The sequence below is a fragment of the Pleuronectes platessa genome, chromosome 4 (genome assembly GCF_947347685.1).
Source record: "Pleuronectes platessa chromosome 4, fPlePla1.1, whole genome shotgun sequence".
In the NCBI taxonomy this organism is placed as follows: Eukaryota; Metazoa; Chordata; class Actinopteri; order Pleuronectiformes; family Pleuronectidae; genus Pleuronectes; species Pleuronectes platessa.
This window is the reverse complement of record NC_070629.1, coordinates 15,811,749-15,830,289: the sequence shown is the minus strand read 5'-3', so window position 1 is coordinate 15,830,289 and position 18,541 is coordinate 15,811,749. Positions and strand designations below refer to the sequence as shown.

General features: G+C 43.8%; 1 protein-coding gene across 5 annotated transcripts in view; it reads left to right on the top strand.

Annotated features, from left to right (window-relative positions):
* mef2cb (myocyte enhancer factor 2cb) overlaps positions 1-18,541 on the top strand; it is a 64,799-nt gene that overhangs the window by 28,802 nt on the left and 17,456 nt on the right. For 4 of the 5 annotated variants that reach the window (XM_053420871.1, XM_053420874.1, XM_053420872.1 and 1 more), the window contains exon 3: positions 4,454-4,657. In XM_053420871.1, the coding sequence (XP_053276846.1) occupies positions 4,454-4,657 (204 nt within the window). Of the gene's footprint in view, positions 1-649; positions 723-4,453; positions 4,658-18,541 lie in introns of those variants that run through there. The other variant, XM_053420873.1, reaches the window with a different exon arrangement.

Below are 18,541 nucleotides of genomic sequence, written 5' to 3'. Positions count from 1 at the left end.
TGACTGACATCTCCGTATGCGTGTGTGTGTGCGCACACTTGTGTGCGTCCGTCCATGTTTGGTTTGCTAACCAGCAGTTTTGTTGGTGCCTGTCTCTCCACTCCTCCTCTTCCTCCACCTCCTCCTCCCCCAGGGAAGCAGGCAGGAGGTGGGAAGGAGAAGCGAAGCCATTGTGAAGGGGAAGCCACTGGCCTCTTCCTGTTATGAGAGGAAATGCATACAAATGTGCTTCCTGTGCGTCCGCCCCCCCACCCCTCCCGTCATTCTCTCTCCCCTCTCACCCATGTGGCAGTGAAGCAGCCGCTATCAGTCCTTTCTTCTCATCCCTCTGTTCATCACAGGGAAGTTTTTCTCCTCTTTTGGTTGCCTGGAGGAGACGTGAATGGTCAATTGTGTAGACTGTATCATTTCATTTTTAGTTCATTTTAAGTATTTGTTTTTCTATTGATAATTTTGACCAGTGGTAGCATATGTAAAATCATACGAGCATAACAATAAGTGTATGATTGAAGAGAGAGAGAGAGAAAGGAAAGACAGAAAGATAGAAAGTAAGAAAGAGAGAAAGAATAAGAATGAGTTCATGGCTCTGAAAAGGGGATGTTGTGGCGACATGGTTTGGGAGTTTACAGGGGTGGGTGGGTGTGTGGGTGTCTGTGTGTGTGTGGTTGTGTGTGTCTGTGTGTGTGAGAATCTCTTAGGATGGGGCTGTGGAGGTGGATGGGGTAAGCAAATAAAGCCTGTGTGTCACAGTGCATGTTCACTATGATGTAGTGCTCATTATGTGCTAAAGTAATTGAGAGTTGTACTAGATCACGGCCTGTGTAAACTCAGTAGATGAACAGGAATGTTAGTCTCCTTCAGAAAGTTCTTTGTTAAGAAAGTATCAAAAAGTTTTCTAACTTACATATTTTTGTCATGAAAACTTACAACACGTTTGTTTCAAATGTGGTTTGAATTACTGATCATCCTTAGTGGTAATATGTGGTGTTGATGTTAGGTTGTAAAATGCTGACTTTGTAAAAAGGTTAAAACTTTCAAATCTGGCCCTTTGTTGCACGTTCACTCTCCCCACGAGTCACATGTACAGTGGGAGCTTCTACAAATTAAAATTAGAAGTAGAATATAAATAATTCAGATTTTAGCATAGTTTCTTTCAGTTCCCTACCTTTATTTCTATTAAGAAATAATCAGCCATTTGATGTGCTACTTACAAAACAGATTATCATATTAAGAACCAGGAGCTTTTCAGTAATGGAACAAAATCATTTGCATGTGTCTGATGTGAAAAGCAGTCAGAGCCCGACACTGTCACATCTCTGTAAACGTTGGCAGATCATTCAAAGCATCTGTTTTTTACCCACTCGAGGGGCCGAGCAGTAGCACCTGAAAAGTAGTTTACACGGCTCTGTGTGGGCTCGGGCAGCTGTTCTGAGCTCGCACAGGAAGGGCTGGTGGTGACATCACCGGTGCGGACGTTGATGGCCAGAAAGTGTCACATGACAAGTGAGACCATGAAGTCACGACAGAGTCACCTCCATTAGTGGAAATTGCTACTGTGAACCTGAATCGTTTGGATAAGGTGCACATTAGCACATCCCACATGATGTTGCAGGAGTCCATTTTTACCATAGATAGCATTTATGTGCGAACCAACTGTGTTTTATAATATGTGGTGTGTGTGTGTGTGTGTGTGTTCTAGCAAGCATGTACTGTATACCAGGATGTATGCCAGTGTATGGATGCCTGTGCATAGCATTAGTAATGTATACGATTTGGAGGTAGCGGGTTGTACGTGTCAGATTGAGACGTGGGGGTGCGGTGTGATATTTATGAAGGTGTTATTGTTTGGTCAGTTAAGGCTTTTTCATAATCACACTCACTCTCTTCCTGAGGTGTTGTTAAAGTCAGTCTATGTGTGAATTATAGCCTAATATGTGGGAAACATGCGCACGCACAGATCCGCATTTGAAGTGTGAAGCCCGAGACAACTTCGACTGGATTCCACTCTGAATTTAAAAAAAAAAAATGACATGTTTAAATGAGAGGCAGACCGATTGGGTTCCAAGTTGTTTATTACCTTATACTGCCGTGTTTGTGTGTGTGTAATATTCCACAAATACGTGAGTGATCTGAGCCGGACCTCCCCTTTGAGAGTTGTGGACCTGTGGGACTCACACCCAGCCCACGTGTGTGCGCCGTGCGCAACCTTCCGGAACATTAGTGCCCCAGCAGAGCGTGTGACTGAGTGAGTGGGTGATAACAGAGCTGGGCCGGGAGCTAGCTGTGTCCTGTACCTGCCCCTGGTGCCCCTTGCATCCAAACACCAGGGGAAGACAACACTCTACATGTCCTGTTCCCCGACACTCTGCTGTGACCTTGTGTCCTACAGTGCTGTCATCTTATGTACTCGCCCATGTATGACTTGTGCTCTGTAGCTCTGCGGCTGGCGGACGCCTTTAGGGTGCTTGCGCTTCAGTTTCGGACCAGAGTGGGTTTGATTGGAAAATTATTCTCATTGTCGCAAGATGCCTTTTCATCTCAGGGTGTTAAAAATGAGGGCTTGTTTCTTTTTCACATTTTAGTTTCTCTGTGTAAATGTCAGCATGGTATTTAGTGCCCAGGGGAGCTTTGTCGTCTGTGAATCAGATGAGCGTTTGTTCCCGAGCTACAGAACCTGACACTGTGCACGCCGGCTTGTGAGAACGGCGTCCGTGTCTCTTTTCTCTGTTATCTGAAAGATAGGCACGACGCTGTGACATCACTGGAAAACTTTTTTTTCTGGGAAGGGGGGGGGGGGGCAGATTGTGGAGCTGGTCCAGGATACAGCAAGGTTTTACCAAATCATATCATAGTGGAGAGAGAGGGAGTCAGGGAGAGACAAAAAAAAACGTCACAAACAGGGGAGAGTTTGATATTCAGTTTCCCTGGTACATCCTGGAAGATATGATTTCAGGTAATCCAAAGCTATCTATCAATATCCGTTCAACCCTATCTCCGTTTTCAGGTCTCGAAAGTTGTAAAGAGAGAATGTGAAGGGCAGTGCACGATAGATTTTTAACCACAAATCTATTCACGCTTTATCCTCATCTACCACACGCACATGGATCTCTTCTTTAAAGGCATCTTTTTAAAAGGCCTTTATAACCGTCATTATCACTGAATTCAGAACGTATCTGTATTCTTCTGGCCCCGGCTCAGTGTCAGAAGAGAATAGACAAACATGCAGTTAATCAACAAACTGAGATCATTAGCTACCAGCTGGGCACTGTGCTGGCAGTATTTCCGCTCAGTAAAAAAGCTTTGTCAATACAGATCTCCAGTGTACGTAATACACACAGTCACTGAAGAAAAGAAAAGAAAATTCGGATAGAAGAAGAGGCAGTGGTGCTCAGAGAGAAGCTGGCAGAGGCACATTTTTTCCCATCCAGACATACGAGAGCTCGCACACATGGCTCGGAGAAGAAACCAGGTGCAGCTCCCTGGAATTAACTCACTTTCACTGCTCTAGTTTTTCGATCCAAACAATAGAGGAAGAATAGAAGCTGTTCTATTTTGACAATGTGGCCACTTGTATGCCCGTCTTATTAAAGGAACCGGTCTGAGGCCTCACACACAAGTACACACACACTTGCACATGCCCACCAACAGGCAGGGAGAGAGAAGAAAACAGGCCCCATTACAGAGGACAATTTTTGTGGTTTATGTTCATCGCTGCTATTCAAGCACTCAAACAGCTTCAAGCAGGGACTCCATTCTTTATTTATATCAATGGCGTGTTGTTCACCATGAGGCAGTTAATTGGGCAACAGAACAATGTGTGTTAATATCACTGTGAGAAAATGGTACGTCTCGCCTGTAGTTTTTTTTTTTTGATTAAAATAGTCCATGGGCATTACTTGGGTGCACAAAGCAGGTTTTATAGACAAAGCACATTCGGGTCATTTGAAGGTGATGAATTTAACCTCACATATATGCTCTGTGATGAACCTCTGTACGCTTTGATGTAGAAGAAATAACCGATCTTCCGTACCGTTATCTGTCTGAGACAGAGTGTTTTCAGTTCCTTAAATGCAAGCCCAGCTTCTTTTTTTCTTTTTTTTTTTCCTGGTATTGAGGATAGACTGTTACAGTCAGGGTTTGTTGAACAATCAGCAGACTTTGCTTTTCCTTTAATGTTGTTTTCCTGAGAACTCATTATTTGTACGAGGAAAAGTTATTACGTCAGATTTCTATTTATTCAGTCAGTACAGAATGAAAAGGTCTAGGGTTGTACATTTTCACTGGCGCTAGATGATTAAAACATTTCAGGTCAAATAGACTGATTTGACTGTAAGGGCAATTTTCTGTTTAATGTGGGTGTGAAAATAAGTCCCCATAAACCTGTCTCCTCCTTTTAATGAGAACATTTTTTTAATGCATCGTTCTTGTTCTCTGTGCTCTTATCTTTACCCAGGTGACATTTACAAAGCGAAAGTTTGGCCTGATGAAGAAGGCGTACGAGCTGAGCGTGCTGTGCGACTGTGAGATCGCCCTGATCATCTTCAACAGCACCAACAAGCTGTTCCAATACGCCAGCACAGACATGGACAAGGTTCTGCTGAAATACACCGAGTACAACGAGCCCCACGAGAGCAGGACCAACTCTGATATTGTGGAGGTGAGTAACAAGAAAACACAGAAGGCACACGCACGCGCACAAGCACTCACACGAACGAGAGCGCACACATGCACACTCATGCAAACACACAGAAACGGAAAAGTAGACAGATGGTTACTGCGTTTGTGACTCATTCAGCAACCCTTACTTCTCTCTTTCAGTCTTCACACCTAGCATAGTGTAAGAATTAATTGCTCCCATAGTTCGTCGGTCTTCCCCAAGGGTTCAGTCACAATATCAATCCATTTTAGAAAAGGTATAAAACTCACAGTATGTCAACAACTTCAACAACATATGTTTGTTTAAATCGCCTTCTACTCGCTGCGTGTACTTTGCAATATAGAAGTAAAATCACTGATCCGGGGCCTTTCAGAGTTGCCTGTGTGGTGTGTCATCACCAGCGCCTGCCCTCTGTGTCATGTCACCGCTGATGTGCCTCTTAGAGCAGGAAGTTGATCGGACTTGCTTTAGACACACGTGTCACCAGTGTGGCTCCAGGCGACGTTAAGCAGCCTCGCAGGCCGGGCAGCAGCCAGGTAGATAAAGCAGGAGGTGACACAGAGAGACTCCAGGATCCTTAAGCTCTCACTGTGAACCTGTTATGCAACATTCACGCTGGACCTCTAACAAACCTGTTGGGCCCACACATACATAGGCAACCATGCATTCATGCAGAGTTTATCCCTCGCTCTTGCGCTCATGCATTTATACTCGTACCACGCTCGCAGATTAAACTGCACCTGTCCCACAAAATAGTGCTGAATAAATGTCAAACAGTACATAAAATATTCTCTCTCTACTCGTCACATGGCATCTTTATAGCAATAGGATGGTTATTTTGTATTAAATATGCCAATCCAGATAAACTGTATTGAAAAATCTACATGAAGTTCACATTTTATAGTCGTAAACCAGCATCAAAATGTAATTTATGATTCAGAATGCATTTTCAATTCACCCACTGCCCCACTTTATACGAATAAATACATGTGATACACCGTAGGTTTTAATATTGATGCATATAATATAATGTTTATTTACTTTTAACTGATAGGTCATAGAAAACCTCATCCATGTTCAAATGTTCTACGTTTTGTTTAAAATGTTAACTTGCTGGGTCGTCTTTACCTTTGTCCTTATCAGCTCAATGTTTAAAAAAGACTGAATGTTCCAAAGGAGAACTGAGGACATATACCGCACTGAATGTATTGGTGCAGGCTGGCCACTTAAATACAGGATCAAACAGCATGGGACATGTTTTTTATCTTCTCTTATGGGTGTTTGTGGGCTTGTTGCACGCCCACGGGTGGACACGTCCTCCGGGAATACTCCTATTCCAGATGGCACTCTGCCCCTGACGACAAACCATTTGAATTTACACACTGATAACAAATGTGTTTCACTTTGGGAGAAATCTGGCCCTGCATTTCCCCCTTTCTTTATTCTATATAATTACAAATTCCAGCAGGTTTAAAGTCAAAATGCTGCATAAGTAAAACTATTAGGGATCTCAAATCATACCAAAATCTTTTTGTCACACAATCACAATCTACACTCAGAATTTTTATCATTTGTCTATTTCCAATACTGAAAAGAATATCAAACATTTCTTTGGACGTATCTATTTGCACTGTTTAAACACACTATTGTATGAAAGAGATGCTGAAAAAGCATAATCATGTGCACCAGTATCTTAAGTCTGACAGCTTTATATTGTACCATATGTTGCTCAATTCACTCATTTATTTTTATTGTCTTCTACTTTTTATGTCTCCACTGCCCTAATCCATTTTGTTTTAGGGACCTTGTCAACTATTGATTATGGGGATATACTGAGTTGAGTGAAAACATTTGTGAAACATTATCTCTGCTCTGAGAAATATTTGACTGTGAAACCACTATTTTTGGCCCTAGCTCCTCATCCACCATTCGGCTAATTCGCGTTGAATTGTTTTTCAAATACCTCACGCATGGAAGAGACCCAATAATAGAAATAAGTGATATAATTGTTCCAGTCAGCACAGTAATCTAGTAGGAAATGTATCTGTTGGTTTGTGAACATATCATGGATCCATACATGGATATGTGGATCACTTGAAAAGTAGATTTTGGACGTCTTCAAGTTCACTCACGGCATAAAGTCCTCAGATTACCAATCCCCACTCCAAAGGAAGCAGTGATTTGCTGTTGTCATTCCACTGCAGTCAGATATGTTGTGTGTTAATGTAGCTCATACATCAAGCGATGCAGCACTCAACATACAGCCAACCTAATGACAAACAAAGAGAATGGACTGGGTGCATTATCCTGGAAAGTATTTAGAAGCACAAATAAATCAGCTAGACACAACTTGTCCTCTTCTGCAATGTAGCATGTGCTCTTACTCCCTTCAATTAATATTATTATGGCTTGTATGAATTATTAATGTGGTTTATGCTGCAACTTTGTACGGTTAGATTTAAAAAAAAACGTTTTTCCAAAGATATATCGTGCAACTCAAAAACTTAAAATAATCTGCAAAGCTGTTTACATCTATGTTGTTTCCCCAATGCTTGGTTTGAGGCTTATAAGAAATCCATATCAGAGGGAATGAAGAATAATCCTCGATGCATTTTATATTTTACATTAACCAATTTAGCATAAACTCGTATTCCCAGTGTGCCTATAAGCACTGGTATCCTTTATGCACCAAGCCCTTCAGCCACGCTTCAGTCAGTGTATTAGCCTGCCCCAGCTGAACCCATGAAGAGAGTCGTCACATGTTTCAGCGAGTGCCTGTGACGAGAGCTCCCTGCTTTGAAGCTCTCTCTTTAGCTGTGTCTCCATTATAGAGCAGGGGATGGTTAACGTGTAAACAGCTGTGTCAGGGGAAGACGCTAAAGAGCCTGGTGGGGGAGAGGGCTGTGGAGCACTTCCTACACTGTGATCCCTGGAGGACTCAAGCTCCAAATTCTCTGAGCGACTCGCAGTGGGAGAAATCGATCTGAAGAGGCCTTCAGCCTTAGCTACGGCTCGCTAACGGGATTGGCCACGGGGCTGACACTGGCACGTTTAGCATGGACAAGGAAGGAGGAGGAGGCGGAGGGTGTAGCGAGAGGGAGCGGGGAGTTGGATCGCTCCCGCTGGGCCTTGTGCGCCGCTGCTGGGCTACGTCACAGGTGCAGGAACGTGGGTGGGTTGTTGAGTTTGGGGGGAGGCAGGAGTGGACTTCCTGTTGAGCTGGCAGGATGACGAGGACGAGGTCAAGTACAAGATGAAGATGTTGGATGTAGGGTTGAAAACAAATCAAAGTTACCGCAACAACAAGGCCTTAAATATGAAGTCTAAGAAATGACATATGGTGCAAAATTCGTAGAAAGCTCTTGTCTTTAGAAGTACTCAGAGACAAATGCATCTCTCTTATTCCGCTGCTGCTGTGCCTGAAGGTGTAGTGGGAGGAGAGGCAGAGGTAGGGGAGCGGAGCTCAGAGTGTGGGCGGCTGGCATAGAGGCCTGCTACATTAGCAATAAAGCTCTATGTAATTAGCATGTCTTTGGTTGATAATTAGCGTTGTTGAGAGAGTGGCACTGAGAGCGTCACAGCCTCTCTAGCTACAGCATGTTTACAAGAGGCTGGAGGGCTTTTCTCTTTCTCCCTCTCACTCCATCTCTGTCTTCCTGTTTTTTGTCCACTTCTTACAAACAGTATCTTGAATATATATATGGATTAAATTGTGTACGTATGTAAGAAATAGAAACAGGCAGATAGTAAGACATAAAGGGATATATATATAGAGAGAAAGGAGTGGTAAAGAAGGTTCTGATGACTCACTTGAAAACCGTCTCTGCTGGGAATGACACTTCCACAAATATCTGTGAAAGCAAAAGACCAAGAAACCAAAGCTAACCCTCCTCTGAGCGCAGTGGTAAAATGAAAAGAGAAAAATGGCTACTATTGTCACATTCACAATGCATGACACCCAGAATCCTATAATAATCTGATAAACACAGTGACAAACTGAGGTCTTGCGTTTTTTTTTTAATGTTTTCAATGCTTCCATTTAATCCCGAGACACGTGTATTGTCATGGAGGACACGGTGCTATCTAAACCAACAGAGACTCCCCCAAGAGACTGTAATAAAACACGTAGTACGCACCGTTAGCTGCTGTTACACAAACAAGATGGGAGGTTCTCTTAATTAATGCTAATTGTTCAAAGAGACGTCGGTGCTCATATAGCTTCACGTAGGCTGATGAAATCAAACACGGATCATCCAGTGATCCTCAGTCACTGCATGTACGAGCGCGGGGTCCAAAGTGTGTTGTCCTGGCAGGTCTACAGTACACTACGAGTCTGGCTCCAGATTAAACAGTCAAACACGCAGATAGATTTCCTATACTCGCTGTCTGCCAGGCCGGTTTCCTGGACATGTGAACAGCATTAGAGGAGAAATGGGAAGCTTTGTTGGGAAATGACAGGAGAAAAGATCTATCTCTCCCCTTTTTGCTCTCCCTCTCTTCCTTATTTCTGCTTAAGAATTATCACTTTGAGCTCTTATTGGTGATTTATCATACCAGTGTGGGGGTTGTTAATTGCAAAAGCACATGAAAGAGTCCTTACTTTCCCCTCTCGATGATTGCAGATCAAGCCCAAACCTAAGCAGCGCTGGCTGGCTCTCGCTGTGATTGAACAGCCCCAAATCCAACAACACACTTGGGCTGTGCCAAATCCCCTGTTCCACAATGTGTTTATTTTCCCCTCTGTTGAAACAAAGAACACAGGTTTGTGAAACAACTAAAGGGTTAGTGAGTGAGCAACGACAGGGAGCGATATCCTCTCAATGCCAGGATACAGCCGAGGCAAAACTGCTCAATTGTTTATGGGTATACGAAATCTAAACTAACACACACATAAACACAAGTAGGTTTGGCCTATGTAGCGAAGTGAGTCCCGACTGCACTGCATGGGTGTATGCATATGTACATACGGTGACAATCAGTCTGAGCCCTGTGGAGCTGACGGCATTGCGATGACCTCACCAAGCGCGGCACACCGTCATGCCGTTGGATCAAGTATCACATGGACCGGCACATGGCTCTTGGTACTGAGCTGACCTGCCTGCCTAGCCTACCAACCAGGGGAAAGGCTGTTGGCCAATCCCATTTCCAGCAGATTAACCTAATCTCAAAGTTCAGATCACCCTGTAATCTTAAACAGCAGCAGCAGCAGCAGCAGGGACCTGCCTCCCGACCTATCCTCGACTCATTTCCTCCTTCCTCTGCCTCTGCCCTCACCAAGAAGGAACTACTGAATGTGAGAGGAGGGGCGGGGGGTGGCAGAGGGATGGATGAGTGCAAGGAGAGAAGGAGGGAGGGAAAGAGGGATGGAGGCGAGGAAGGCTGGTAATTATTTCCAAAGGTCATTCTGTTAATGACTACCCGCTTGGCTAATGAGATTCAGCAAAGCTCCCTCACCATGTTTCACCCTGCGTATGTTTCACCCATGTGCCGAGATGTGTGAGAAGCACAGGTGTGATTTCAGCCCAGTGACAGTCCACTGGAGAGAGAGAGAGAGAGAGAGAGAGAGAGAGAGAGAGAGAGAGAGAGAGAGAGAGAGAGAGAGAGAGAGAGAGAGAGAGAGAGAGAGAGAGAGGGAGAGATAGGAGGAGGGGGGAGAGAAACATAAAGAGAAAGGAAATCAAGCCGGTCTGGGAGAAGGCAAAAGAAAATATAGCAGATCCACACCACTTCCTCGCAGGCCTTACACATAGTTGTTTCTTTTGGCCAAAAATAAAACAAAATGGATTTTTCACACACTTTAAATAGCAGAGACTAATTCGTTCGATTTCACTGTCAATTCCCTCAAAAATGTCCCACTTTATTAATTTAAACGCTTTCCTTTCTCTCTGCTCCCTCATTATAGTCTTGCGAGTTGACGGGACATGTGATCCCCGTCTCTGAAGTGCCAGTGTGCTAATGTTCTGCCTCACTCTTGTGAAAATATTTTCAAGCTTGCAAGCTATTCTATATGCTTATTTGGTTTCTAAACACCATGGAGAACATTAGCCTTAAGGAGTTTTCTGTGCTGATCAGCTCACTGAATGACTTCTTCTCATGCCTCTCAAAGACTGTATAATTACTCCGGCTTGAATGCCTTCACTAATTTATCCTCAATGACTTCTACATGTGTTTGCATCCAAGAGAAATAAGGGAGTCGTATCATATCTCCTGTTCTACACTTGTCCACAGTAATTTTGCGCGGAGTCGTTTCGGGTGCATGTGGTGTAACGTGCGGTGGAGGGCGGGGTTGCCACGGCAATCACAGGGCCTCAGTGTTTAGTAGTGAAGAGGGAGATCGGCAACATGGCTTGTTTTTTCTGGAGGATTAAGGTCTGAAGCTGCTTTGACTGACTAAGTAAATTAACCTTATGACATGGCAAGCTAATACCAAAGCAGTTTTTTAAAACAAAGAATCGGATTACAGGCCACATGCATGATACAGCACATCTTCAAAGAAAGGTGCCATTATGTACAGTATGTGGGGTTGAGTTTGTGTTAATTAAGAGTGGGCGAGGGAAACTGCTCCACTGTCAATAACTTCCACACACACACCCTTGTTGATGTTTACACTCTCAACAACAAGGGCAGAGTTGGTTCTGGAAATATTTCCCAGAGTTGCACTCAGTTACAATAAAGCTCAAATGTTAGAGCTACACAGTTTTTTCAGAAAGTGTTCAGTCCCTGTCCCTTAAGCACATAATGTAGTTTTACAAATGAATGGGTGAAAATGCCCCTTTTGCCCATCAGACTACACTTACACTGTTTGCGCACTTCAAATTAGGGTCAGGTAAACCGTTCTTGCTTTAATTATCTTGAAGACGTGTCTAAAGTTTATTGGAGTCAATCTGTGGCAAACTGAATTAACAGGACATGCATATCGGTACATAAGGGCCCACAAGTAACACCAAAACCATGAGGTCCAAGGAACTCTCAGTTGACCTCTCTGATGATCAGGGTGAGCGTACAAATCCCTTTCTAAATCTCTGAGTGTTCCCAGGAACCCAGTGGTCTCAGTAATTGTGAAATGCAAGAAGTCTGGAACCACTAGGACCACTGGAGTTGGCCTTCTGTCCAAACTATGTAACCAGGGCCTTAGGTTGGGAGGTGACCAAGAACCCAACCGTCCCTCTATGAGGGCTTCGGAAGTTCTCCACAGAGATGAGAGAACCTGCCAGACCATCTCGACCGCACTCCATCAGTCAAGCCTTTATGGTACAGTGGCTGGTAGGAAGCCACTTTGCGTAAAAAGGACACATGACAGCTTTTGTGTAGTTTGCCAAATGACATTAGAGGAATCGGAGAGCATCAGGAAAAAGATTTAAAGTCCAAGCACAATGTCTGCTAACTTCTGGCACTCTCACCTGACCAATACCATCCCTACAGTTAACCATCATGGGATTTTAAGGAAATTAGTTTTGTCACATAATCATTATGGGTTATTATAACAATGATAATTTGATCAGTTTGCAGTTTAATCTACAAAACTACGCAGTGTATAACACATGTCACAGGGTCTATTCTGGGGCTGTCTGTGAAACTTTGTATCATGAGCTCTACCAAGTCTGCCTTTGTCCTCCTCCGTTTCCTGTCCCCACACTGCTTTGTCCTCTTCCACGTGGACTTTAAGCTTTAGATAAAACATGTCTCCTGCGATGCACAGAGGAAAAAGTTGAAGGGACAAAAAGCAGAGAGAAAAACCAAGAGAAACAGTTGCCCATGTTTTCCTCCAACTATATTTACTGTCAGGCACTATATTTTTCTCACACTTCAGTGTGATTGGCAACGTGTACTAAAACTCACCACATAAAACCAGAGTGTTAGATGGTCAAAATAAAGCACCACCCCCAAAAACAACCACCACCATCAAGCTCTTCTATTTGATGTGCCCTTTTTTTTCCTAATAAATGCTTCAAAAAGTCGTAGTGATCTAAAAATAGTCTGTGGTGAAGCTAAAAATAGTTTCCTAGCCGCGGTCCTCGCCGGGAGAGGGTAGAAGAATAGGCCTGGAATATCTCTCTCTCTCTCTCTCTCTCTCTCTCTCTCTCTCTCTCTCTCTCGTTCTTTCTCTCCCCCCCTTCCTTGTATCTGAAACATGGTGGGTGGGGGTTGTTTTTTAAACAGAGGCGTGAGTAAGCGAATTGTCAGGGTATTCATTCAGCCTCTCTCTCTCTCTCTCTCTCTCTCTGAAGATCCACCATGACGAGTTGCCCTCGGCGACCACATGCATAAGACCAACACTCAGTGACCTTGTTGTGCTTATAAACATTTGATTCTTTGGATAAAGAAGATATTAATTCACTTGTTGCTGTACCCCCCCGACACGCACACACACAAACACACACACACACACACACACACACACACACAAACACACACAGAATATGCCAAGCAGCGGCTTCCTGTGTGGTTTTTTTCTTTTTTTATTACAGGAAATATATTTCTGGAAAGTTATATCATTGATGTACTTTATTTTAATCATCTGGTACCATTATGATATAGGGGAAATCCAGAGAGTTGTTGTTCTAACACAACCAAGTCTCCTCATATAGCTGTTAATTGTTTGCATTGACCATTTCCTAGTGTGCCACTTTGAGGATGCCACACTAGAAAACATCTGTCTGCGGTGAGAGCCCCAGACGTAAAGAGAGCAAGTTAACTGAGTTCATATTTTATACGCCTCTTCTACTCTTTTTTTTTTTAAATAGGCCAAAAAACAAGATGACAGATAATGTATATGATCTACAGGCTCTGCATTTTATTCCACATCAAACGCCCTGCTCTACTCAGAAAAGCAGAACCTCAGACAAGAAACTAAGTAGCACTTGGATTTTTGTCAGAGGTGGGGTTTTTTTCAAGGTCAGTATACTTAAGCGGAAGTCTGAGGTACTCGCACAACAACAAAAGGACTTTTTAAAAATAGACCGTTTGAAATGTGCCAATATGTGGTCCCGATGGTGCGGAGTGGTGAAACAAGGCGGGCCACTTCTGAGGCCACGCTGCCAAAAGCCAATGCTTTTCCACTACACAGCCCAAAACAATTCACGCCAGCCATTAAGATGAAATGATGCCTTGTTCTTTGAAACTATTTGTGGAAAATCCAGAATAATGAAGATCTATTTTTATAGATGGCATTCCCTGCCCTGCCTAGAGCTTCCCCCCTGGCCTCGCCTCGCGCCCCCCCCTCCTCCCTACCCTGCCATGATTGCCGCTTGGGCAGGGTGTGGAAACTCAAGGTCACAGTATAGAGGTCAACCGGCTGGTCATTGTTACTCAAGGCCTCCCTCAGGCTCCCTTTTCCTGCTGTGGCACCACGCGATAAGAGACGGAGAGACAAAAGACGATAAGTGACGATTGGTGGACGGACAAAGAAGGACTAGAAGGTGGCCTGAATTGAAGTTTAACCCATTGCCGCCCTAAGATATCTGAAGTCGGTTGACACAAGTCATAAATTGACTTGTGTTACATGACATAAAATGCTCATATGTCGTTACAGAGTATGAATCAAGTAAAGAAAATATGAAGATATTTGAAAATTTGTGTTTTCCTCAAACGATTGCTCTTGGCAAAGTGATTCTTTACATCAGTCAGGAAAGCACGTAAACAATCTCCCTATATCTCTTATTTTCTTGGAGACGCATTATGCAACTGGAGCGTAGACGGGATGAAAGAAGGCTAGGTTGAGGGTGCAGACATAAGTGCCCTCTTTATCCAGTTTGACTGAGCTGGCATTGTGTCTAATAATGTCTATCTGGGTAATTATACAGTGTAGTGACTAGTCTGAATGACCACTTTGTTCCCAGGGCTGGGATGCTGCTGTAGCAAACAGTGTTGGATTCTGACATGTGCTTAGTGTGGGTCTCTTCCATATGGGAAACGCTGCACCATCTGGTATTGTGCTGTGCACTGGCTGTCTGTCTGCGAGCGGGCTCTTCTTAATGGCGATTTTAGCACATGCGCCGCCAAAATGCTACAGTTTGGAGGAACCGTGTTGTGCAGCTTTCTTTCCCTCTCACTTGCTTTAACACTTTTCACCATTTTTGCTCTACTTCTCACTTCCTTTCAAAATGTTCAGGCTATCTAGTAATTCCCTAAACAGCTAGTAATTACACAGATAACCAGCGCTATGAGCTACACAACCACTTTGCCCGGGGATGATGGACGCCAGGCGCCAGCGTTTGATTCGAGATTATAGAGCAGCAGGGCACCGCAGGAGTAAGGGGCTTCAAAGCCACCAAATCACTGAAAAGTCATTGATTTTTTTTCTTACAAATGTTGCCCCAACTAGTGCATAGGGATGCACAGACGCTGACTGAAACAGGCAGGGAGGGACAGACTGTGATTTGGGGGTTCCACTCTTTAGATTGGTAACCTACAAAATCAACCATTTCCTCCCAAATGCTCAGTCACTCACACACACACCATGCAGCCATCATCCATGGGCATGCCCCTCGACATGGCCCTGGCATGTTCAAACCACGCTTCATGAAACTGTGGCCTTCTTGCCTTTGGTCTGCCATCTGCTTCTAATAAACGAAGCCAGCCTGATCCCTCTGATGTTCCCTCTACTCTGAAAAGCAGAAAGAAAGAAAGAGGGACAGAGAAAGAGGGAGAGTGGGGGAGAGACAAAAAACGAGAGCAAGTAAGACAGAGCCAGACAGACAGAAAAAGACAAAAACAAGGAGAATGAGAGCATATCTCAAACATACTATTATATCCCTGCGTGCTGCCAGCAAGGCCAGCAGTGCGCTTACTGTGCAGTGGTGCTGGGGGGCTCCAGCAGGTTCACTTCACGACCACTTCCATTTTGTTATTTGTGATGGGAAGGGACAGTATTTCCCCCCACTGCCTCACCCCTACTGACACCAAGCCACACTGCTCCCTACCAATCTGCTCTGATGATATTGAGTTAGTCAATTGTTAAAAAGTGAGAGCGCTCCCAGTCGTCCTGTGGTTTTCAAAACTTTTTTCACCTTTTCCACACAAAATGACTATGATCTATCTTTTAGGTTTGTGAGTTAGTGTGAATATCATTCTGATAAAATGTTCTCTAAACTTTTTCCGCATTGTGTGAATAAAAAAAATATAAATTTAACCATCATAGCCCATTGCTTAAGATGACATTTTCTTTAAGATTATTCAGGTGCCATTTTAAATTCCACTGTGATCGACTTTGAGGTGTTAAACCAGCTACAGAAAAGGTTCTCGTGGGTACTGCTGGTGCACTCTGTGGTCACACCTAGCAAACGCTCATACAATATAAAGGCAGGGTCTGTACATTTCACATGTCTCCAAGGAGTATCTCTGACAGTCAAAGTGAATCTGTCTGTTTCTTTGCCATTTTGAACTGTGTGACAAAAAACAGGCTGAGAGCCTGCGAGACAAAAGCTGTTCATTCCAGTACCGTGTTTTATATATTTCAGCAGCACAGCAAACATGATCAACCATAAGCGGTACATGTATTAATGCTTTTAAATTGTCTGTCAGTGACTTGTTTTCCGTCAGCTGCTGAAACCCAATGCAACCGTAAACTGCTGCATTTATTGGGTAAAACCCTTTCTGACTTAGTCCTAAACAAAATCCTTTATAAGTTTTGCTTTTGCTTACAATGGTGTGTATTCTGAAGACCACACAGTGTTGGCAGAAATATAAAAGCTCTATTATAAACTGCTTGTTTTTGTTGAGGGTTTTTAGCTCTGGTGCTGTCAGCCATTGGGCAGAAGACACTGAGAAACATTCACTGGTCGTGCTGTCGCCAATGGCCATAAACACAATATTGAATGTGTCATACCCTTCAGCCACTGCCAAGATAACTGCAGAGGGGAATGGTCAGCTCTTTCCACACAAAACCCATCAACCAGCCCGACCCTATCAGAAATAGAGAAGTACCCATCAAGCAAACAGTGTTTTGACTCAGCTTTTGTCGAGATGTGTTAGTATTGCAGAAAGGTAGTGAGACAGACTGAGCACCAGACTGAGACACAAAGATGGAGGCAGAAAGACAGATAGAGGGATAGTGAGGGTGAGCAGGGTGGCAGAATGCCGAGCAGACGGATCCTGGTATGGCAGGAGTTCTGTGCAGGCGTCAGCTGTCCCTAGCAGACCCCCTGGGGCCACCCAGAACTCACACCCAAATACCCTCCACAGTTTTCTCTCAAGAGCTACATGAAATCATCACCCACACCCAAAGAAATAAGTCAACATTTTGTAGTTTTTTCTGCAAGTAGAAAATAAGGGATCACAAATCTTAACTCTTAACAACAGCCATTGCTACCGTTGAGATAGCCGGTGATTATTTCAGTCTAGCCCAGGTTGCCTTACTGTGCCTTCATCGGCGCGTTCTGTAGCCGAGTGCAGGCCAGCCTATAGCTGAGGGTGGAGTACTGAGACGGGTGTCTAAGTATGTAGGACGCCACGTCTATGCTGTGCCTGCTTCATACAGGCCCTGTGACAAGTCAAGTCATGAGGGAGCATCATGAAGAAGGAGTTTAATTAGGAGCAAGCCTCCAAAGGGGCCACAGAGAAAGACACTGAGCCAAGCGAGCGTACACATCTTTTTAGCAGTTTTTTCCTGTCATTTGTTTTATCATTTTTTTGCGTTCATATTTACTATGCTCACTCTAGCATGCCTGTATTTATGTAGCTGGCTGTAGCACATTGTAGTAATTTGTAGTTGATGGTTTTTTTGGGCCTCACTCCCCTTTTTTCTCTACCTTTAACTGGCTTTCCCATTTCATTCTGTCCACAGTTTCTTTTTTATTTGTAACTACATTGGTTGACAAATAAATAACATATTATTAATGAATTAATGGAAATAACATGTACTTTTGTAAACAGGGTCAATACAATCGCTGTAGATTTAAAGTAATTTCTTATTTCTCATCAGGCTGAAAATCCTTCTTACTTGAAAATTTGAATAGGTTTAATATAAGAATGATAATGATGGGTGAATATTTTCTGCATATTTTTAAATAAGCAAACAGCACCACAGTGTTTTTGTTTAAGTCTCATATTAGCATATTCCCCAAAGACTATTTCCATAGCAGCTCTTCATACCTGTGTCTTTGAGCACTGGGTTAGCGGCTCTTTTTCCCCCCAATGATCATTAGTCTTTGATGCGTCTTATATAGTGATGATGTCATGGAAAGCCCGATTTGGAGCAGCGGTTGATGACTTTAAGCAGCGGGGTAATAAAATACTTCAGGGCACAGATGAAGCACTGGGCTATTAGCAAAGGGGAAAACCTATAGGATGAGTAGGATGATGAGGAGTGGTGAGGCGGAGAGTGCGAGAGCGAAAGGCCCTTCTATGGCTATGTGAAGACACCAGCAGCTCTGATTGGTTGTTGGGTCGGGTGTCAGCTTTTGGCAACAGGTGTGATGACTTTTAACAGGTGGGCATAACTGGGATGAGTGGCATTGCGCCCTTGTACCGCACCCTAAATGTGCTGAGCCCTGCTGGAAAGCTAAGCCTCGGGCCACATGCTTCCAAGTCATATAACACTCAGGCACAGGCTCCCCGCGAGGCCATCAACACCCAACGCAATCATTGCTCAACCCCCTGCAAGACCACCAGCTCAGTTTCCCCTTTTGGGTGTCACCTTTATCCTACCCCCTCGTTCTCCTCTCCCAGCGATGCCCCACTGCTGTTCTTCCCAGAATGGAAGTGAATCTCTCTTGCACTCTGTGCGGGGGGTGGTAGGTGGTGGAAATCTTTGCAAGTAGGACAAGAAGTTGTTTTTATAATAATAATAATAATAACAATAAAAGCTTGCATTAATATAGCGCCTTTCAAGAGTCCCAAGGACATTTTTTATTCAGTTTCTTGCATGCATCCTCATGTGAGCAA